At 45.2% G+C, this 23,931-nt stretch overlaps 1 protein-coding gene across 3 annotated transcripts in view; it reads left to right on the top strand.

Annotated features, from left to right (window-relative positions):
* The window catches only part of LHFPL3 (LHFPL tetraspan subfamily member 3), a 577,332-nt gene that overhangs the window by 505,316 nt on the left and 48,085 nt on the right, over nt 1-23,931 (top strand). Inside the window, exon 3 of one of the 3 annotated variants that reach the window (XM_060632277.2) lies at nt 16,029-16,056. The exons of 1 other annotated variant lie outside the window; for it this stretch is intronic. In XM_060632277.2, the coding sequence (XP_060488260.1) occupies nt 16,029-16,045 (17 nt within the window). In that variant the 3' untranslated portion in view covers nt 16,046-16,056. Of the gene's footprint in view, nt 1-16,028; nt 16,077-23,931 lie in introns of all 3 variants that reach the window. One more of the 3 variants, XM_060632276.2, reaches the window with a different exon arrangement.

Here is a 23,931-nt window from a genome sequence, read left to right as displayed (position 1 = left end):
AGGAGAGTGGGCTGATACCCAGAGACTGCTTTGTTTTCATTGTTCATTCTAACCAAGAAGTGCTTGTGGAGTGTCTACTCCAGTGTGACTGGCGTGGGGCTGTGCCCTGCAAGGGATACAAAACCAAAGTAACATGGAGTCCCAGGCCTGCAGAACTTTATAATCTGCATGAGGAGGTGAGCAGAGACGTGTCCAACAGGATTACAGACAGTAGCAATATGAGACACAAAAACGGTGATACATGATGGTATATGCTGTTGGATACAGACAGTCTTGCAGCACAGTATGCGGAGAATATTACTGATAGCTCCTGAGATTGATAAATAATTTCAGAGAAGGAAGATAAATTCATTCCAAAAAAAAGTCTATTGCCCATATATATTCTGTGAGTATCTTTTCTCTGAATGAAGAGTTTGGAAGGCCCAGGTTGGAGGCCTGGTCCCATCGTAACCAGCAATGTGACCCCTGACAGCCCCTTAACTGCTCTAGGTCTCAGTTTCCCCAACTCTAAAATGACAGGGCTGGATTGGGTAATTCCTCAGGCCCTTCCAGCTCTAACATTCCCTGACTCGGAGCCCTTTTGGATAATTGCCTCCCGGTGATTGTACTTATTAAGCAATTTTGGGCTTCTCCGTTCTGAGCCTCGTTTGTCCTCCTAGGACGTATTTCATCCCAGAATGTGTTATATAAAAAATTGTATTTCCAAGTGTGCAATAGCTTTAGCTTGAAATATATATTATGCCATAAAAATCACTATAGATTTGTAAAGCAAAACTTAGAAACATTAAATTAGCCCATAAGAGCTTTAAAATTAATTTGATCTTGAATGTGTCTGTGAATGAATGGGCTCGACATAAGCCTTTCAATTTTTCGCTCCACTTCAGAGAGTGCACAAAGGACAAACTGTAAATCAGCCTCCACGTTTGCTGATATGGCCACTAAGCTGGGAGAAAAAAAAGAGATGGCTAATAAACTATTCAAACAAGATTTAGGAGCTTGGAAAGCACAGGGCCCCAGTTGTGACTTGCCTTCTTTGAATTATGTGCATGTGACTCAGGTGAGGTCTAGACACACAGAGTGGACACTGAGGGCAGAGGGTGTAGTAATTCAAGATGGAACAGGACTTAGCTTTGATTATCCATTTCTAGCAGGCACGTGTAAGAAAGAGAAAGAGAGTATGTTTGAAGGTAGGAGAGTGATAGAACTGGGACTGAGGTCAGAAGGATACAAGCGTTCCCTTCACTTCTCCTCTCAGCCGGCATGGGTGAAGTGTACCAACAGTCAGCCTGATGGACTGGTGCACGTGTCGACAGCAAGACTAGTTCACATCCAACATATTGGCACAGAATTCGCCATCACACATTAGCTACTCTGTGAAAAGAGAAGCAGTATGGAAATATGAGGGACTTGGGGTCAGATTGACGCAGGAAATCTTAACTCTGCCACTGTCTAGCTGTGTGACCTTGGGCAAGTCATTTAACTTCTGGGAGCCTCCATTTCCCTACCTATAAAATGGATGTGATAAGACCCATCATTCAAATTCTTGTGAGGATTAAATGAAATAATGTGTGTTTTAGGATTAAGTCAGCTGCATAGAACAGAAAACCCAAATAAAAATGCATTAAACCCAATAGAGGTTGGCTTTTCTTTATATAATATGAAGTCTAACGGTAGCAGTTTAGGGTAGACAAGAAGCTTCCATAACATCAAGAATGTCCCCGTTTCTTTCTTTTCTGTGCTGTATTGTCTTTAGTATGTGGCTTTTATCCTTAAGATTACCTTGTGGTCATAAGATGGTTGCTGCTGCTCCACCCATCGCATTTGCCTTTCAAACAGGAAGAAGGAGGAAGAGGGAAGGACAAAAAAGCCTGCCTCCCAGCTGAGTTTTTAACCCCAACAAGTTTTATTTATAATTCACCCAACTATTTATAATTCATTGGCCATCCCCATCTTCAAGGGAGATTGAAAAAGTTAGGATTTTAGCTGGAAATATTAGCACCCCCAACAATATAGGGGATTACGGCAAAAGGGGAGAGTAGATAGCAGGTAATTAATTAGCAGGCTCTCTCCTCTTATGTAAAGCACCTAGCAAATGGAAGATATTCAATGAATAATAGCTATTTTATTTGATTTATTCTTAAAGCTATTTTGGAAATGTTTGGCCCATCTCACCATACTGGCTCCCTCAGAAGGCATTTCCCATCTTTGGGTGAAGGCCCATCTCTCAGGGGCCTCCACTACCCTCTGGGGACCTCACAGAGGAAGTTAGATCCTCTTCCAGACCACAGCCCTTTGCATATTTGAAGGCATCTGTCCCGTGCCCATCAGGCCATCTCAGCTCCACACTGTCCACCCCCAGGCCCTTCTAGTCAAACAGTACTGTCGAAATCCTGCACATTCTTCTCTGAACTAGCTTTCTCTTCAGCTGTGGCTCCCACGGCAGAACTTAATGATCCAGGTATGGGCAACCCAAGAAGAAGCAGAAATGGCCCATCAGTTCCCTAGTTGTAGACTCTCTCCTTGCGGCTCATTCCTGCCATGCCTAACTCATAAATCAGCCCTGGAGACCTCATTCGCCAGAGGCTCTGACACAGCCCCAGGCCTTTTCCTATGGGATGTTCTCAGAAACACAGCCAAGCTCCCTGGGCTCTGTGCCCTCAGAGCAGAGATGCAGGGCCCCTGGGTATCTATCCCCAGCCCCCCTCAAAGCACAGGCAGGCAGGAGGGTGCTGCTGCTCACTGAATTTGCAGGAAAAAGGTCAAGGGGATAGCCTCACAAGATAGGGAGGGGAGAGACCCTGCCCCAGGAAACAGAGAGCTCAGTAACTCACATCTGGCCCCCTCCTCTGTCCTCTTGTCTGAAGCCAATGGACCTAGATGCTCAGACTTCTTCCCATAAAGGAGTGGTGTCCCAAGGGTGCAAGACATATGCTCAGGAGATACTGGCCTGACAGTTCTTCTCAGGGAGTGAGGCAACTAGGGTTCTGGAGAACACAGTCAGCTGGACATCCCACAGGGGTGTTGGGTAAAGTCTCCCCAGGCTAGAACAGCTAAAGAGATCAGACAAATGGAATAAGTAAGAAGGTGAGAGGAAAAAATTGTCCCCAAACATACCAACTCTCAAAGCCCGAAAAGGTCCTTTCATAAAGGTCCTTTCATAAAGGTCCAGGCTGCAGTCTGGCCCACTGGTCTCAGGACCTAGATGCAGCCCTTACTCCCCAGAGGAGACACAGCACCCCCATGAAGGCCTCCCAGGGGGCTCGACTGTCACCAAGGGTCTGCAACCTGGCCTGTCCACCATCAAAGGCAAGCAGAAGTGGGTAAAAATAAAGGAAGAGAGTAGGAAAAAAATAAAAGGACTTATCCCTGCAGTGGGGAATGTTAGAGGTCACAGGTGCCTTTTAAATCATGGATTGCTGGACTGCTCATGGAATATATGAAAGAAGAAAGAGTCACTTCCCTTTGCGTTGCATGAGTATCCATCCTGGCTTCCCCAGGAGTCCCAGTTTATGCCTGCTGACCTGATGTAATTACCAAGGGCACTCAGTGTCACTCTCAAGAGTGACCTGATTGGACAACAAATGACATGGCTCAACTTTGGGGAGGCACTAGAAAGAATAAAAAAATTATTCTGTTGGTAACTTTTCCCCTGTAACTCATAATATATGGATACCTAGAAATTGACCATTTCATCATGTGATCATGTTCAGCTTTACAAGTTAAGAATTTTGATGAATGGATAAAGAAGATGCAATGTATATATGCAGTGGAATATCACTCAGCCATCAAAAATGAAATCTTGCCATTTGCAATGGCATGGGTGGAGCTAGAGTGTATTATGCTAAGCGAAATAAGTCAGTCAAATACCATATGATTTCACTCATGTGGAATTTAAGAAGCAAAACAGATGAACATAGGGAAAGGGAAAAAAATAGAGGGAAGCCAAACATAAGAGACTCTTAGCTGTAGAGAACAAACTGAGTGTTGATGAAGGGAGGTGGATGGGGGAATGGGGTAAATTGGTGATGGAGATTAAGGAGTGTACTTGTCATGATGAGCACTGGTGCTATATGCAAGTGATGAATCGCTGAATTCTACTCCTGATACCAATATTACACTATATATTAACTAACTAGAATTTAAATAAAAATAATAAAAATAAAAATTTTATTCATACCCAAGCTAAGTTAGCTTAATCAAGTTGCACTTTTTTAAAAATTGTTTAATGTTTATTTTGAGAAAAAGAGAAAGAGACAGAGTGCAAGCAGGGGAGGGGCAGAGAGAGAGAGGGAGACACAGAATCCGAAGCAGGTTCCAGGCTCTGAGCTGTCAGCACAGAGCCTGACGCAGGGCTCGAACCCATGAACCATGAGATCATGACCTGAGCCGAAGCGTGATGCTTAACCAACTGAGCCACCCAGGCATCCCCATCAAGTTGCATTTTTATTCTTAATAAAAAAAAAATACTGGGGTGCCTCGGTGGCTCAAGTCGGTTTGAGTGTCCCAACTCTTGATTTTGGCTCAGGTTATGATCCCAGGGTGGTGGGATTGAGCCCCTGCATCAGGCTCTGTGCTGAGTGTGGAGTCTGCTTAAGATTCCCTCTCTCTCCCTCTGCCCCCTCCCCATTTGTATGTGTGTTCTCACTCACTTTCTCTCTCTCTAAAGTTACATATATGTATGTACTGTGCATACTGTATGTACAATATATATGTGTGTGTGTATATATGTGTGTGTATTTGTGTGTGTATATATATATATATACACACACACATACACTGTACATGTATAACAATAGTGAAAATAACCAGGGAGAGTTTTGACAAAAGTGCAGTCTACACAGTTTTTCATCCCCTGATTGCTAGAAAATTCAGTTCAAGCAGTTCCAACTTAGGTAAAGAGAGCTTTGAAGGGAAACTAGTCATGCTCCCACAACTTTTCTATTCTTACAAGTATTTTTTCTTTAAGAAAAACTGGGTTTGTTTTCTTTTGAAGGAAAAACAAATTATAAAAAACAAAACAAAAAAACAAAAAAAAAAACAAGAAGCAACATTCAGAGCCTGGAGTTATATGCCAGCCTATGTGTAACCATGTCCTGTATCAGAGAAAATCTAGGACAGTGCACTGCCACGATGAGAAAGTAACCTGCAGCCCCCCTTCCTGCAGCGTGCCCTCACCGTGCTCCTTCCGCTCGCAGTCCCCACATGGACCCTAACTACTCCAAACCCCCAGACACCCCCAACAAGACTGCCAGGTTCTCCAGGAGCTACCGTGCAGCACCATTGTCTCATTTGAAAAATAAGAGGCAGTGGGATTCTCCTGTGTCATGAAAAGATGGTGAGGATTAATGAAGCAGTGTCACAAAGGACATCTTAATACATCAGAAAAAGAGGCTCCAAATGCTCCATGATGCAGGTGGGATACTAAATAGTCTTCAGAGCAGCTAAACATGAATTTGAATCCTCACCAAACCTGCACTATTGCTCACCACTTAGGCGACTCTGGATAAGGGACTAAAGCATCACTGTCCTCATCTGTAGAAGGAGGGTTGGGAACACCTGCCCAGGATGTCATGCAGATGGACTAAGACAGCATAAGGAAATGCCTGTCATGCAGTAGACTCTCTCAGTCCCTCTCACCAATTAGCCCTTCAGGTATCTGGGGGCTAATGACTTGTGTATAATGTAAATTTTTCCATCACTGTTGCTTCTCCCATTTCTCTGTCTTTTGCTGTTCCAGCATATATTTGTGAAAGCCAAGCTGGAGCATTGAGAAAACTTTGAAATGGAGGGAAGCTCCTAGAAATCAAAGCATTGCCCTTTGTTATTTTCTGCTTTTATTGAAAGAGCTGGGCACAGAAGACAGACTTGAATATTTGGAGTATTTGAGGGTGTAGGTGCACCAGATGATTTTCCCTGACCCCTTGTGGTGGAAAATCTAAAGTCAGTTGTATTGTCCATCACTCTATCAGGCACTATTAATACCCATAGCATCACATCCTCCGTTGAGCATAAAGCACATAAAGGGTAACTATGAAGGACCAAATTTTGCTCCCAGCTGCACATTCAGGGACTTTAATTCAAAGGGCTTGAGTGCATACATCTGAGGAGAGAATTTTCTTCACAGCCCATGTTCATTCTGTCTAAATGTATCACAGAGTAATACTTCTGTAAAGCATATTTAACCTAGCAAATTGAGTCTTAAAGCATCTCTTTTGCTCTGTTATTTCTCATTTAGAGTACTCTTTCATCCACCTCAAGAAGCTCTTTCCCTGTCATGGCTCGCTACCTTGTCATGGGATCATTCTGTTTAGTATTTCTACTTGATGCAAAGGTCAAACCAGATGGTTAGAATAACTAAATCCTCAGGAGGATTTTCCCATCTCTGAATTCCATTAGGGAGTCAGGCTCCTCCCAAAACTTCACCTCTGTCTCCCTCTTCTGTTTCTCCTGGATGTACTTGGATATCGCCAACGCCTTTGCCTCCTGACTTTAAATACTCTGTAGTATCATTCGCCTCCTGGAATCACTTGTTGAGACCTATTAGACATCAGTGGGGTCTGGCTGGGTGAGAGGGACCAAGATGGCAAGCCCAGATGCCAGATAAGATGCAACAGTTGCCATTGTCCAGTAGAGACAAACACTTGCACAGTGGGAAGTGGACAGAAGGAAGAGCTAGGGCCAAAAGCCAGCTGACACGCTTCCAGTGTTCCATTGACTAGCTAATCAACATGCATGTGCACAGTCTACTCGGTGTGGCCTGCTCAGGTCCTGGGGGGGCAGAGATGGCAGCTTCAGATTTGTGATGGTTTGGATAAAAGATGCCCAAGGAGTTCCTTTATTAGATCTCTATAGGGCTGAAAAGCTTGTTTATCTCAAAAGAGATGAGCAATTGATGTTCTTAGATCACCAAAGGCCATTGTAGCTTTGGAAAGGTAGAAATACCTTTTATTTTGATGCAGGTAGGACACAATTGTCAGCCAGATTTATATTCATTAAACACATACATTCATACTCTGTAGCATTTTCTTTCTTTTTATTTTAGACAAAGAGAGAGAGTGCATGTAAGTAGGGGAGAGGAGACAAAATAACCCCACAGCCCGGGGTGGGGGGGGGGGGCAGGGGAGGGAGAGGGAGAGGGAGAGGGAGAGGGAGAGGGAGAGAGAGAGAGAGAGAGAGAGAGAGAGAGAGAGAGAGAGAGAATCTTAAGCAGGCTCCATGCTCAATGTGGACTCTGACTCAGGGCTCAATCCCACAACCCTGGGATCATGACTGAACTGAAACCAAGAGCCAGATGCTCAACTGACTAAGCCACCAAGCACCCTTCTAGCATTTTCTTTTTGCCATTCATTCATTCCTTGCATGGAAGGGACCCCTTGTATGGGTTCCATTGTGAATTTTCTCTGACAGTTTGCAGTGTGGCCACTAGAGTCCGATGCCCTGGGTTCAAATCTTGACCCTTCAGTTTACCATCTGTATGGTCGTGGGTGATACATTTAACCATTAGGACCTCAGTTTACTGATCCTAACTAATGAAAATGAGAATAGAGCCTGCCAGATTGATTTATTGAGATTAATCGAGTTAATCCTCATAAAGACCCTAGTATTAGACACAGAGTAAGTACTCATGAAATACTGTTCAGTCAACCAACATTTGCTGCGTGTTTTCCTAGTAAGAGTGATTTTTAGATTTGCTCTCCATGGTGCTGCACACTTTCCATCTAGGTAGGGCAACATCCAGAGCCTATGAGATTCCCTGCAGGCACGAATAACACTAGCAAGAAGGTAAGCTTAGATGAGATATGACCCTGCAGTGGCCACCACTTGTTCATCCATTCATTCATTCACAAAATACTTTTTGAGCACCTACTATGTGCTAAGCACAGTTCTAGAAGGTGGAGATAAAGTAGCGAATCAAGGAAACAAAATCCCACATCTCCTGGAGTTTGTTTTCTGATGGGGAGAGATGGGCAATAAATAAATTTAAAAGGCAAGAAAATATCAGAGTGGAAAGCGCTATGCAGAGAATTTAAACCAAGTAATATGATAGACCATGACCAAGTAGCTCCCCAGGTTGTTTGTTCAGGGAGAGCCTCAGCATTTAAGCCAAAATCTGGAGACTGATGCAACAACAGCCAGTGAGAAAGAATTTCATGCAGTGGGAAGAGCAAGTGCAAAGATCCAAAGACGGGATTGAAAAGCAGTTTGGCTGGATGGTAGTGAGAGGGAGGATGGTGTGAAATGAAGCTGGAAGGTAGGCATGGGCCAGATCCCATTGGAAAGGTGTTTGGATTTCATTCCAACTGTGACGGGAACAATTAGATGGCTGTGAACAGGGAGTGATATAATCTGACTTAAAATTGTAAAGGTGTCTCCTGACTGTCTCCTCTCATTACTGTCCCTGGGCATGGCTGGCCCTGTATGCTGAGGTATTTATTGTCCGTGGAATAAGCTATCCTATACAACTGCCACACAGAAAGAAGTGCTCAGAAGACCAAGAGGCCACCATGTCCTAATCAGAAAAGCCCACACTTCTTGCACCCTTTGTGCTTTTAGGAGGTGACAAGATAAAAGCAAAGATCAAGCAAGAAGTTGGCCACATGCCCTGAGAATTGAAAACCAAGAAAGATAGTATCAGGGCTGTGGTGAGCATAAAGTTGGGTCCCTACCTTACAGCAACCTGTTTTTCAAGAGTCCACTGTGTTCTCCTAGCCGTTCCCATATTCCAGAAAGAATTGAAGGTTTACCCTGCCTGAGCAGTGATATGCTAGGTTAACTTTTGGGATGTACCACAAACTAGATCTCAAGAACTCTTGGTTCTTAGAGATTGTGAGTCTGCAGTAGAGTCCCTTCTAGGAGCTGTGTCTCATAGGATATCAATTTATCTCTGAGGGCAAAATGAAAATTACACCCAGTATGGTTTTTGGGTCCTGAAGTTAAAGCAGTATGTTTCAAAATAACCCCACAGCCCAGTGATAGTAAGACCAGCATCTTTCCTAGTATTTCATGGTGATGAAGATTTCTGTTCCATTTGGAGGCTTTTGTTGTGTATACAACACTTGGCAAGGAATCCAAAACCCTAGGTTCTGACCTCAGTTCTGCCACCAAAGCGTTGTGTTTAAATTTGGGGAAAGTACTTTGAAACTTAGTCTGCTCCTCTCTGAAGGAAGGAACTTGAACTGACTCCATCTTGGATCATTCTTAGCTCTCCCATTTGATCATCTGTATACTACCATCCTGATTACTCAGTGACCCACATTTGCAAGATGGCAGGGCTAAAGTCAGGGGCATCTGATCTACCCTACAGCTGATCGGATGCTATAGGGATCACATCCCCACCTCAGACTTCTTTAGGACCATTTCATTGTCAGCTGAACCCGCCATTTGTGCAGTCAGGAGGAGTACAGATTTTCAGTGAGTTTATCTTCCTCGCCAAACTACATGCTCTGATAATAACATAGTCACTAGGTTCTACTGAGTGTTCCCCTTATGTCATTCAATCTTCAGAGTAACGCCAGGAAGTAAGCATTATCCCCAATTTAATGCAGGAAATGGAATCTTGGAGAAGTTAACTAATTTGCCTAAGGACACACATAGAGTATACCAGACTTCAACTCAGGCTGACTCCAAGGCCCATGCAGCAATTGAACTGCCACACTCTGGCGCCATTACTTACTTGTCTTACCATACTCTACAATATGTACCAAGGTATTTGGCAGATATTGCTAAATGCTCAATAAGTCATTCTTGAATGAAAAAGTATTTAATGCTCTGCTAACTTTCCTTCAGCATTTACCCATGCACTTTGGACAAGCAGTATAACCTTGCTAACCAGAAGGCTTACCCACTCTACTTAGACTTTGTGCAGAATTGCCCATGAGACCAGCCCTGTAATCATAACCTAACCAATGTGAGGGTTAACTTTATGAATCAAGTTGAATGGGCTAAGGGATGCCCAGATAGCTAGTAAGACATTGTTTCTGGGCATATCTGTGAGAGTACTTCCAAAATAGAACAGATTGAGTAAAAAAGATCACCCACACCAAGGCAAGTGGGTGTTCTACTGAGTGAATAGAACAAAAAGTCGGAGAGAGGTTGAATTTGCTCTCTTACTTAAGACGGGACATCACACCTCCCTCAGGTTTGCCATTAGCCCTCCTGGTTCTCATACCTTCAGACTCAGACTGAAACTTACACCATCAGAACCCCTGGTTCTCAGGCATTTGGACTTGGACCAAATTATACCAATGGCTTTCCTGGTTCTCTGGGAAAAATACATATATTTCCAATATCCTATTGGCTCTGCTTCTCTGGAGAACTCTAATATAAGCTCTATAGGATTTATGTGCTTAAATTACATAAATGGTCCTTGGTGTTCTGCAATTAGGCATATCTCCCCAACAGTTTAGCTATTTGGGGAAGCATCGGTTCCCAGCTAGAGGGATGAGATGGAGAGAATACACGAGAACCACTTGAGGAGCTTTTTCAAACCCCAGAAGTTCCACCTACAGCACCTTCCCTCACCCCAAAAACTCCTAGTCTTATCTGGGTCAGGGAGAAAATGTCTAGGTTGACACAAGTTCCCAGTGCATAACATCCATCCATTACCCATCCTTGTGTACACACCTCCATTTAGGGAAAGTCAGTTCTGTCTTTTCATTTACATAAAGGCTGGTCTTCTTAGAATCTAAATTAAATGACGAGGCTTCGTGTGACTGACTTGAACATAAAAGACACCCAGACTTCCAACTGTATTGTTTATTAAAAAATTCTCCTCCGTACTTTACAGATGGGTTTTGACTGAAACTGTCTTACATATTTATGTTTCATAGTACACATCTTGCATTCAAATTTTATTAATGCATAATAAATGTTATAGAACAGCACTCTGCCAAAGAACAGGGATGGAAATGTTCTCTTTCGCTCTGTCCGATACAGTGCCCTAGACACATGTGGCTTTTGAGCCCTTGAAATGTGGTTGATGAGACTGAGGAACGAAATTTTTAACTGAATTTCATTTTAATTAAATTTAAATAGTCACACGTGTCTAGTGACTACTGTATTGGAACGTGCAAGTATAGAGAAACATCCTTCCAGTTTTTTTAACCAAAATAATGCAGAACCGAGACCCATTCCATTTTTTTTTAAACCACTTTCCATAAAATCCAAAACAAAAGCAATAACTCTAAAACCTGAGAAGAAATTCCAGCACGCTTACATTGCCACTGGGGAATGAATTCTTAATGAAGAAGAGAATTCTGACCCAGGAGTACATGAAAGCAGGTAGGCAGGAAGAGACATTCCCAAGGGGAGGTCCTTGGCAAATTCCTAGTCTTCTGTGAGACATGGAGTAGAGAGAGCCTGTCAAGGAGAGAGTAATTCCCCTCAGAGGAAAATCTAAATGTGTTTTTAGCCACCTGTCCCTCCAGAGGGAGGACAGGATGGCAATGTTAAATTGGCAAGATTGTAAAACACGGAACTTAACTACTGTACAAGGCCAGCCGAGATGTTTAAAGTGCATTTTAGCTGATGGAACTTCATTCCTGAAATCCAGACGGTGGCTGATGCCGGCTGGACGGCCGACTGGAGACTTCTATCTCTTTCTTTCTACAAAACTAGCATTTTCAATAAAAATACCATTCCATGAAGACAGGATTGTGCTGGATTTTCATCTAAAGCAAATATTAAGGAAATCACAAAGGACCCAGGATTCGGAGAGAGAGAGATCAGGTGACAAGATAACAGGACACACGGGGTCCATTGCAAAATTGTGAACTAGGAAAATCCATTCTGTGCAAAAGGTAGCTGCCATAGGAGCAAAGGTGGAAAGGAACATAAACTGAAGAAAAAGTTCATTAATGGGACGAGAGAAGACAGCAGAGACGAATTCTGAGCTAGGACAGTGTTTCTCAAATTGAATTTCAGGGACATATTCTTGCAAGGAGGTGGGTGTCATTGGGTTTAGTAAGGATGTTTAAGTTTTATGCTTTCATTTTACCAAATATAACCTGTCTTTTTTCAGTGACAGTACTCAATTGAAAATCGTGTTCAAAGAATGAGGTTTTGGCTTTTTTTTTTTTTTTAAGAAAATGTTTCTCAGGGCACCTGGTTGGCTCAGTCAGTTAAGCATCTGACTTCGGCTCAGGTCATGATCTCACAGTTCATGAGATCGAGCCCCACATCGGGCGGTCTACTGTCAGCACAGAGCCTATTTCAGATCCTCTGTCCCCCGCCCCCATTTCTCTCTCTGCCCCTCCCCCACTCGTGCTCTCAATCTCTGAATCTCTCAAAAATAAGCATTTTTTAAAAATTGATTTAAAAAAAATGTTTCTCAAATGCCGGCTAAGGAAGTATATCATAGGTCTTAGAGGATTGTTTTGCTTTAAAGGGGTCCATAGTAGATTCACATTTGGGGATCAGTGTGACCTACAGTCAGACCACACACACACACCATTTGATTTTTATCTTTTTGGGGTCATTAAAGCAATTTCCTAATTTAGCCCTTAGCTTATGAAGAGATTAAACCTTTCTAAACTCAGAGGGCAGTCTGGGCATAGTGTTCATATTTTACTCCCTAATGGACATCAGTGCTTAGAAAATTATGTTCTTCTCTTGCAATTGGGGAGCAGCGTGGTGTGGGAGTCCTGGACCACAACGCGGGGGTCTCCCACTAACCCTGCCTCTCCAGGAGGCTGGGACGCTGGCCCTCTCAGAGCCTTCATTTCCTTATCTGTAACACAAAGCGGCAGATAGGGTCATTAATTACTAAGGTCATGTCCAGAGTAGGTATCTGATTCCAACAATAAATTAGTGCCATCTTGCATTTCTCCTGTGAAAGGCCTCTCAACTAAAAATCATTTTCACTAGGACTCTATTTCCTATCTGTTCTTTTCATTGCTACCCTCCACCACAGAGCACCAAAGGCCCAGGAGGGGTGCATTTGAAGGAAAATCCGTCAACACTCAGGGTTCCACCTATTATCTGCTACCACCTAGGAAGTGGGAAATTAAACCATCGAACCCAGACTCCTAGGGCTTAGTGCAAATCACCCAGGTATGAAAGCAATACTTACTCAGAGGGACATTTTTGGATTTTTACAAAGTTTCTAATGAATGAGACAGCTCTTCATTCGAGGGTGAGTAAATCAAATGGAAACATAAAGGCCAGGTCTGTTTTTTGTGTTTTGGGTATTGTAGATAAGATTATTTAATGAGCAGAGTCTCAGGCTGTTAGTTGATCTACTACCACTGTAGAGTGACTGATGTCTTGAGTGAGCCCTCCGAACAGTCACTGGTGTCCAGTAGGAACATGATGATACAGGGTGTGTGTGTAGCAGAGAAAAGCATGCCGCACACACGTGTGCTTGGAACCACAAAGCTGCAGCCACCCTTTGGGAGGTGTAATGCTAGACCTTTCCTCCGAGGAACCCTCTCCGACTCTATAGAAAGATGTACGTGAAGTATGTCCCCCTGCCTCAGCCTTGATTGGAATATGATACCTATGGTCTGGGGGACAATTCTCAGGGGCCAGACAGATCCAGAGGAGGTCTACCTTGAGATAAGGAGAGCAGAAAACATCAGAATACTCCAAAAATGACTCCAGCATCAGCCCCTAATGCAGTGGTAGAACCGATTCTTTTGGCCTTCTTCCTACATGGGCTACCCACTGAAACTTGGCCTGACAACATACGCCTGGGTGTATGTGTACGGCCTTGGGGAGGATGAGACCCTGGGACACAGAGTAGAGCTTAGAAGCTACTGCCATTGAATCGTACTGAAGCTCACACCGCAGGATGGTGTTGCTGCGCCCAGCTTCACTGCATCAAGGGCTCCAGCCCTCCAGATGTGGGCCTGTGGCCTGATGGCCTCCTCGACCCTCCTGGAGACATGACATGCTTGTCCCATCAGCCAGAAAAACATGACTGCCTCTCTCTCTTCTGCTAAAATAATGACCTTCAGACAGTTTAGAATGAAAGCCCTCCAGTGCAAGAGAATGGCTTGTTTGAAATGATCGCCTTTGAGATCATCTCATGTTTCCCATCCTAGTTATAATTTGGCTAATTGCTTAATAATTCTGTTTAAATGTCTCCATTTCTGCAAATATCAATTCATTAGGTCTCCTTTTCCTGGTTGGAAATCTCTTTGCTTCTCTAAATATCCTTGGCCCCTTTCTCCCAGTTGTACTTTTGCCTGAGCAACATTCTGATGACGTACATAGCATCCCTCCGAAAAGGTGTCGAACAGATCAGGGTGCCTCTCAGTATTCCAAAAGCCCAAGCACTGTACTCTGTTGTCCTTTAAATAATACCTGTGATTGGGAAAGATCTCACACTGTGTCTTTAAAAAGCCAGGTTCCCTGCCAAACGAAGTTGCTCTCAGTGGCAACCCTAACCCACTCCTGGGGCAGTAGGCATGGTGTACCTGACAAAGTGAGAGGCTGCCTGAAATGAGAAAACCCAGGTCCAGCCTTCAGGAACCTGCACCCCAACTAGCAGCCAGAGAATTCAACTCTGGAGAACATTTGCACATAAGAATATTATCCAGGTTAAAACTCTGCCTAAAGCAGGAGCCTTCTCGGAGCACAACCATCTGTGGCTGGGCACCACAGACACACACACACACACACACACACACACACACACACACACACACACACACCCTGCACCTAGCTGAAAGCCAAACACCATTGTAGTGTCTGTGCTTCAGGGGGTGAGCATGCTGCCTGAGGGGGCAGCCTGTGACTTAAGCTTTCCGGCAAAGGCCAGTTAAGCTAAACGGATGCTGCCATGTTCCTGATCGTTCTTTCCTTCTATATTCGACCAGCTGAAGACTCCCGATGTTGCTTTTTAGTTTTGCCTTTGAAAAACTTAGCGCCCACCTTTCCAACTGTAATAACCAAATCACTTCATCTAGACTCTCACATAGCAAAGAGAGGCCATACAATTCTCCACGCCTTTGAGAAAATGGGAAAACTTGGAGTGACAGAGGAGAAACCGAAAGCTTCCATCTGGGAAACTTCCTCGGGCCAGTGATGAATAAGAAGTGACATAGGTAACAAGCAACAGAAGGAAGCAAGAAGAGTGCCAGAGTCCCATCTTTCCTGCTGGACCGTATATCCTGCCAAGTGAGCTCAGAACTGACCAAAGGGTTCTGGGAAGGAGCAGAGGAAAGAAGTCTGTTCTTCTGTATGACTTAGTAAACCACTTGGTACTACTCATCCTTGCCCTGGTGATTTACAGCAATTCTCTGCATGAGGCACTGGTGGAAACAAGTTAGAAAATATGAGATGCCGCAGTCCAAAGAGTAATCCCTGATGATGTGTACGTAGCCTTGAATTGTCCAACATGAACCAGGCCTCAGGGTTCTAATTGATCTGTGCGTATGCGATTGATTTTTATTTATGTTTCTTTAAAAGCTACTCTGAATTGCTTTGGAATTTGAAATAAATGCCCTCAAAGAATTATAACAACACATGAAACCGTTGCCCACCCCGTGCATTTCTAACTTTGTCTGTTTATCCTGAATGCTTTGATTTGTTTCTTATTGAGCATCTGAAATTCTCTGAGAGTCCTTGGCTTTCCATAAACATTTGATCGTCTAGTCTGGGTGCTGTCGCCTGAGGGAGCCAAAGGTAAAAATGATGACAACAACAATGATGTCCACTACTTAGATAATGCTTTGTGGTAAATAGGGCTCTTCCTGCTATCTCACATGTATTAATTCGTTCTATCCTCACCACGGTCTTACGAGGTAAGTGCTCCTGTTAGACCCATTTTACAGATGAGGAAACTGAGGTACAGAAAGATAGGACACTTACCGGGGTCACGCAGCTGGCAAGCGGCAGAAACGAGATGTGAGATCACAGTCCGGCTCTCAGAACTGTGCCCTTCATCCCTATGACTCACCACGCGTGTCTTTCCGCACGCGATGACTGGGATGGCCAGGAATGACGTTGTGATTTTTAACCATTAAAAATACAGTGCAAGCTCTTAATTTATTTAACCGTTCTGTTTTTCCCTCCCAAACTCTCAGACGACGGAAATGCTTAAAGCAAACTAAGGTAGTGTGAGACCACACCATGTAAGTGTGAGCATGGCTCCTTGTAGGTCCAGCTGTGTTTTGTGCGCTTCTGCCTACTGTCCCCGCATGTTTTCTCCGCTGCTGTCCTCCGATTCCCGCTTCCGCCGCTTGGCGCTTGGGCCGCATGAACCGTCACTTTAAAGCCATAGATCTTCTGTCTTGCTCCTGGTTTCATATTTGTGCTTCTCTCTCCCACAATCCCCGGCACCTGGGTAAGGGCCAGAGCACGTGCAGCTGCGAGCCTGGCACCTCTCCACGAAGGAGCTGGAGACTCCTATGGTTATTGTTCTCTGACAATGAGCCCTCAGATTGTCAGCTTTTAGGATTCTAGGCATGTGTCCGCGCTCTTGCAGTGACATACTGCTTCCCGGGCTGGAAAGATGTCTGTGGGCTTCTCCATGCCGGTCGCGGTCACTGACGACACACCTTTGCTCTGCAGTGGTCTTCTGCAGCCACCAGCCTAGACAAATCACTGCTCTGTGAGTCCTTGTAGGTGTGGAGGCTATGTGAAAACGAATTCCATCGTGCCATGTGACGGGGCTAAAATGAGCCGTGGAGAGAAGTGGTAATCTTCTCGTTTATTATTTCCCTCTGTACAGATGTATGTGATAGGCACACATATGTATATGAAGCCTATGATTACGAAGGAGATGGGATCATGGTTTTTAAGCCAAAGAATGGGCTCTATTGGCCCTTCATTGTCCACACATACACACACTCACTTTTGGTGTTCCTTGAATCTACATAAACTATGTTTCCACTTTGAGTGAATTTAATATGTGATAAACTCGGGGCACCTGGCTGGCTCAATCTGTGGAGCGTGCAACTCTTGATCTTGGGGTTGTGAGTCTGAGCCCCACATTGGGCATAGGGATTACTTAATATGAAATATATATGTGGTAAACTAGACTTCCAGAATAAATAAATTGGGGAGGAGGAATTTGTGCCTGACAAAGAGAATATCTGGAGCATTTAAAATATCCTATCTTAACTGCACAGCCGTCCCCACCTGCCAGTGATTTCAGGGCTGGGTCTGCCTTTGTTCTCAGGCTCACCAAAGTTTCCAGTATGTGTTCGATGGGAATTAGTTAGGAGGAAACTTTCCAAGTTGTCAGAAATGATAAGAACTTAAAATTAGAGTGGCTCTTCATGAGATGTGTCCCCTCAGTGTTAAGAGGCCAACCCACCATTTAGACATGCACAGAATTCTGCAGCTGATGAGTCCTTAGAGATGGGTCCTTCATTCCAAACCCCTGAATTCCCAGAGGGAAAGTAACTTGCCTGGGAGGGGGCAGAGGCTGGATGAAAACCCAGTCCTCCTCTTTCCATCCAAGCGTCTTATCAAGGTATTGTCCCAGCTCATTTTTCTCTGGGAGAGAACCCCCTACACAGCCAGAAGATATTTTCTTTTCTTTTTTTAATGTTTGTTTATTTTTGAGAGAGAGAGTGCAAGTGGGGGAAGGGCGGGAGGGTGGTAACAGAGGATCTCAAGCAGGCTCTGCACTGACAGCAGAGAGCCCGACGTGGGGCTCAAACTCACAAATTGCAAGATCGTAACCTGAGCTGAAGTCAGGATCCTGACGCCTAACCTACTGAGTCACCCAGGTGCCCTGAACTTTTATTTTTAAAAGTGAGTGAGGGGCGCCTGGGTGGCGCAGTTGGTTAAGCGTCTGACTTCAGCCAGGTCACGATCTCGCGGTCTGTGAGTTCGAGCCCCGCGTCAGGCTCTGGGCTGATGGCTCGGAGCCTGGAGCCTGTTTCCGATTCTGTGTCTCCCTCTCTCTCTGCCCCTCCCCTGTTCATGCTCTGTCTCTCTCTGTCCCAAAAATAAATAAAAAACGTTGAAAAAATAAAAAATAAAAAATAAAATAAAAGTGAGTGAAAGTAAAGGAGACTACATCCTATGGAAAGACTTGGGTCCCAGTCCTGGCTCTGCCCTAAATATCTGGGCGAGCTTGGGAAAGTTACTATGCTCCTCTGGACCTTGGGCTCCTCACTTGCAAAGTGAGTGTGGGAACAGCCGAGCTGAGTAACTACCTGATGCTAACTTTGCTCACGAATTTCCAGCTGCTTTCATGTGGCATCCTCTCAGTGATTTCCCACTACAGGATGATGAAAAAAGTGACAGTCGGGCTGTGCAAATAGGAGCAAGAGCCCTATGAGTCTGTTAAGAACTGAAGGGGGACAAGGGAAGGAGGGAGAAGGTGCAGGTGAGAAGTGAGTAGCCTGCCCTCCTCACGCTGTCCTGTGAAACTGAGGAAGACATGGCAAACCCTAGACTTGGTCATCTCCAATTTCTGCATTTTGGGGGCTATCTAGCAAGACACCAGACCCAGTATGTGAACAAGTTTACATTTTCTCTCTTTTTATTAAGTTTATTTACCTTTGAGAGAGAGAGGGAGCATGAATGGGAGAGGGGCAGAGGAGACAGAACCCCAAGCAGACTCAGCACTGTTAGCACAGGGCCCAATGTGGGGCTTGAACTCACAAACTGTGAGATCAACCTGAGTCAAAATCAAGAGTTGGATGCTTAACCGACTGAGCCACCCAGGTGCCCCTACATTTTCTCTTTTCAATGTATTGCTTTCTGAGTTAACAGGGCCAGGGAAGTCTCTGAGGCAATCCAACAATCATTTAAAAGCAAATAAGGCGAGAGTAGAGGCCCACACATGCCGGCTTCCAGCAAAGTTTTGAGATATACCCCTTGCTTACACAAAATTATAGAAATACAGATATTAACTAAATATGCAATGTCGTTTTTACAGGGCTTTCTTTTTCCATAGTAAGTCCGTGGCATTTTTATGATGAATCTTTTTTATGAAGCAAAGAATCCTCACTTGGTTTAACAATTTGGCCCATTTTGGTTCCATATATCAAGTTTAGCTTCAGTGCATCTTTTCGAAGCAGCCCATTTAGTCTGCAGCCATCTTCCTTGGATATGCCACTGATTCAGATTTGATGGGAAGAGGCAGGTCAGGATATGGCAGGGAGGGGGAAATCACGGAGATGGATAATTGCCTATGCACTTCCTAGGTTCTAATGCTGCTGGACGAAAATGTAGCGCCGCGGAAATGTGTGACCTCAGAAAGCATCACTGGGATAGAATTTCAGCTCCAGGATTTGGGTGGCGTGGGGACTTTAGGAGTTGTGCCGGAGGACTCTTAAAGCCATGTTTGCGTGGTAGTTCGTACTGGATTGAAGAGTGTCAATCCACTATGTCCTTTGGAGGGAGAAGCTGTTGAAAATTATGGTAATGGCCTGCAGTCCCCTTCTAGGCAATCACCATTGTCATAGTATCACCATCCCTTCTCCAGTGACAACCATTAGCACAGTTTGAAGAGGAAAATGGCCCCCAGAGCAGCCCTGCAAGACTGGGTTGTCACATTGAAGATACTGGACAGGCAGACAGAGGTCGTGAGTTCCTCACATTACTTTTGCCTTTGCTGGAGAAGACAGATGGCTGTGGGGGAGGCCCTTTCCCAGCTTTTTCCAGGTCCTTCCTGGCCCCTTCCTAGGATAATCATTGTCCTGCCGAGACCTCTAGTGGCCATATTGGTAACTGCCGGTATCTAAAAAAAGCAGGGACCAAACAGCCTGTGGGCTGCATGCATGTCCATGGTGGTCTGTGGAGGGCTCAGCCTGACGCACGTTCAAGGTGGTGCATCTTGCTCCATAGATGGAGCATCTGTGGCCTGAGACCCCTGAAATACCAGCCCGGAGGCCTGGTGGCCTGTCACCATGTGAACATGTCCAGAGGGCTGTTAGCCATGTGATGAGGACTTAGGTTTCTTTTGTGCGGGGGTTATTCCAGCTTAGATCTGGGACCTACTGGAAGTTCTAGCCTTGGCTGATCCTTCCTGTCCTGCCCTAGAACAGACTGGTAGCTCCATTTTCATCTGAAACCAAACTGACCTCCCTAGAGTCTGAAAAGCCAGCCACCAAAAGCTTGATAAACACACCAACCCACATTTGCTCTCTGAGGGCCTAGTGTAGACTGGCCTGGCTTGGGGGCCTCCCCAGGCATTCACCTCCCAGAGGGACAGGGAACAAGCCCTCCACCACCACTGCCTCCCACACTGTGATCCTCAGGGCTTCCCAAGAACGGTAAGTAGGTTACCCCTGACAGACGCAAGGCTAAATTGTTTTAATTGTTCTAACCCAGTGGTGTTCTCGAGGTGTGGTCCCCAGACCGGCAGCATCAGCATCACTCCGGAACTTAGAAGTACAGCTTCTCAGGCCCTGCCCCAGACCTGCCGAATCAGAAACTCTGTGAAGGGGGCCCAGCCATCTTGGTTTTACAAGGCCTCCGGGTGATCCTGAGGCCTCCTCAGATTTGAAAACCACCACTTCAAGCATTGATTCATAACTGTCAATTTATACGTGGTTACAAACTCTCAGCTTATGTAAAATGTAGACTCTGACCCCTTACCCACAGAGTTTTATTTAGTCGTTCTGCAGTGGGGGTGCAGACCTCTGGTTTTATACCATCATTCCACGTAATCCTGATGTGGATGGTCCACCGACCACCATTTTGAGCAATTCTCCAGAAAGAGCAAGGCCATCTTTCACTAGCACAGATTCTCTTCCTCTTTTGACCTAGAGATAAATATTGTCTTCACATCTCACTGAAAAGGATCTCAGTGAGGAGATCAGCGTACTCCAGGTCTTTTGTCTTGTTCCCTTGACGAATTAATTTTTGCTCCTATGGTGAGCAATCTGTATCATAATCCAAAAGTGAAATCTGTCTCTGGAACGTGATGTTAATTACTGAGAAAACAATAAGAACAGGAAGCCTGTGGCTGCTTACGAGTCCGGGGTGGCATGCCAAGGCCCACCAAGAAGCTGTGCGTCACCTCTAGGCCGTGAACCTATTAGATAGCAAGTCGCATTTCTTCTCACTTCTTGAGTGAGACATTTAATGGTGCTATGAGGCTAGTTCATTATACTACTGTCAGGAAGAAAGAGTTTTCAAAACTTGAGGTTATGAATACACTTGGCTCATGCGGCCTCTGCACTGATCACCCTGGAAGCATAGAGTTAATTTCTGTGAAGTTTCTCCTGAATGAAATCAGGAGATTTCAGCTCTCCTCAACACAACTCTGAGCCCTACTGGGAACTCCAGAAAAGGATTTGCCATTGTTTGCTGTCCCATTTCACTCCCCAGCCCAGTTCTTTCCAGAGCACCCACACTTTTTCAGGGAGCACTAATTCTGTGGGATGTGCTCTGAGAAGACTGATATGCAGAGTCATATTTTCAAGGATATGCTGAGCAGAGCAGGAGACTTAGAGATGACACTCTTTGTCACCATCTAGGATTCATAGTCATTGTCTCCAGATATTGTCTGCTAGAGGGCAGTAGGTTAATCAGGTCAAGCTTCTATTTCCAATATGTTGCGGCCAAGCGCTGATTCCCTTCCTTCCCTCCATCCTTCCATCTTCTTCCCCTTATCCATTCTCCATGCTCCCTTTCCCATATTTTCTATGCTTCTGTGACTTTCTGTAGCTTTCCCCTCCCTTTCTCTCCCTTCTTCTTGCTGGGCCTCCCTTAATCCTGGAAAGCAGGCACCCACCCCATCCAGGAGCTCAAGGGCCACACCAGCATTGGCTGTTGGAGCCACATGCATTCTGCCTGGCAGGGACTGCCCCCTTAAGTTACTGTAGAGAATAATTAAAAGACAGATTTCCCATCTCCCCTCACTCAGAGAGAGGAAGAGAGAGAGAGAGAGAGAGAAAGAAAGAAGCAAGAAAGAGAAGAGCAGCAAAGGAAAACCCAAAAAGAAGCCACAAGTGATGTTGAATTTTAAACTTACTTTGTGTCCAGAAGGAGAGCAGCCCACACCTCCAGCAGCAGGGGTCGGGTCAAAGCACTATACTTAGAATCCTGAGTGGTCAGGGAAGAAATAAGGGCACTATTAAGAGAAGAGAAGGCTTTGCCTGAGGAACAAATCCTCTCTTCACAGAGCTGTCCGTTGGTTAGGGGGGATCCTGTTGGGCTCAAGGAATGGGCTGGCCTTGCTGACACAGGTTCTGACTCTCCTCTGGCTTGCTTGCTCTTTGCTCCTGCACCCAGCTTTTTGCCGGCAACAAGAGTGCATGACTGGTGTGGTCCTGCAGGGTCCCAAGCTCTGAAGGGCCCGGTGCTTGGGGTTTAATGCTGTGCAGCCACAGTCTTGAAACTGTGTTTTATAAGTGAAATCTGATGGGACAATGGAGACTTGGAGCATGCAAGGGGGGTGGGGGGCTTGGAGACTGCTTATGGTGCCTTGCTTCCTGCTGCCTTCCCCCAGTACCTCTCCCACCCCCATCACATGTCCCCAGCTGGTGGGGGAGGGAAGCGGGAGGGTTCTCAGCCCACTTTTCTATCCCCTGGAACCTGGGCCCTGCCCAGCCTCCCCTCCTTGTGCCTTCCCAGTGACCACTGCCACCTTCTGCCCCAGGAAGGACCAGTGCATGGGTGGGGAAGGTCCTGGTTGGGTGTGCACCTGTCCTGTGGCACTTTGGGGCAGGGCATAGTAGTGGCCACCTGGCCCAGGGTGGCAGTGTTGCAACGTGTCTGGTGGATATTGGGCAGGAGGCCACAACTCAGTAAGGGGCGATCCTATCGCTGACTCGTGATCCTGTTACCTAGCACAGAGGTGGCAATACCCTGGGGGGGTAACCTATCCACCATTGGTTGGGGATACCACTCGTCAAAAGGGGAGAGTCCCCAAGGCCTGCTTCAAGCCAGGGAACAATGTGTCGGCACATCAGCTGGTGGGAGGGATAATCCCAGCAGGCATCAGGCCTAAGTGGGCATACAGGGCAAGGGCCCCTAAGCACCTGTGAGATGCTCCCAGCTGGCTTTCTCGAGCCCACTCTGTGCCTGGGGGGAACCAGCTCTTCTTTCCCAACCTTCCTGAAACTGTGTTAGCATTTTCTGGCCAGTTCAAGGCATCCTCCTGGAGCAAGATACAAATTGTGTGATTTCACTGATCACACAAACAAGTTAAATGCTCTGACATTGGCATTTACAACTAGCACTGCACAATGTAATAATGGATGATAAAATGCATGCTAATAATGAAAAACTTTAACTTTATTTACCTAGAGTGGCATTACATAGCAAAAAAAAAAGACCCCATGACTAGTGGTTGCACGTCAGTATGAATATATTTAATACAACCAACCTGTATACTTCGAACGATACAAAATGTGGGGTGCCTGGGTGGCTCGGCCAGTTAAGCGTCTGACTCTTGGCTTCAGGTCAGGTCAGGAACTCATGGATTCGTGAGTTCAAACCCCATGTTGGGCTCTGCTCTGGCAGTGTGGAGCCTGCTTGGGATTCTCTTTCTCCCTCTCTCTCTGCCCCTCCCCCACTTGCATTATCTCTGTTTCTTTTTCTTTTTTTTTTTTTAATGTTTTATTTATGTTTGAGACAGAGATAGAGCGTGAGTGGGAAAGAGGCAGAGAGAGAGGGAGACACAGAATCTGAAGCAGGCTCCAGGCTCTGAGCTGTCAGCACAGAACCCAATGCAGTGCTCGAACCCATGAACTGTGAGATCATGACCTGAGCTGAAGTCAGATGATTACTGAGCCACCCAGGCACCCCTCTGTCTGTCTCAAAAGAAATAAATAAATTTTTTAAAATGTACAAAATGTACCTGTAATGCATAAATACAAAAAAGGTTAGGAGGGCAAATTTTATGTTATACACATTTTACAGTAAGAAAAAGTAAACACAAGCAAAAACCATGACAAGGCAAGAGAAAGACCACAAGAAAAAAGGAAAAAGCTTTGTATTGTAATGCCTTTAATGGCACTTTTTCCCCGCTTTCTGAACAATTTTCATCTAGCCCTGGGCCTGTAAGTTGTGCAA

Source organism: Panthera onca, chromosome A2, assembly GCF_046562875.1.
Source record: "Panthera onca isolate mPanOnc1 chromosome A2, mPanOnc1 haplotype 2, whole genome shotgun sequence".
In the NCBI taxonomy this organism is placed as follows: domain Eukaryota; kingdom Metazoa; phylum Chordata; class Mammalia; order Carnivora; family Felidae; genus Panthera; species Panthera onca.
Note: the sequence above shows the minus strand (reverse complement) of the source record. Positions and strands in the feature narration are given on the sequence as shown.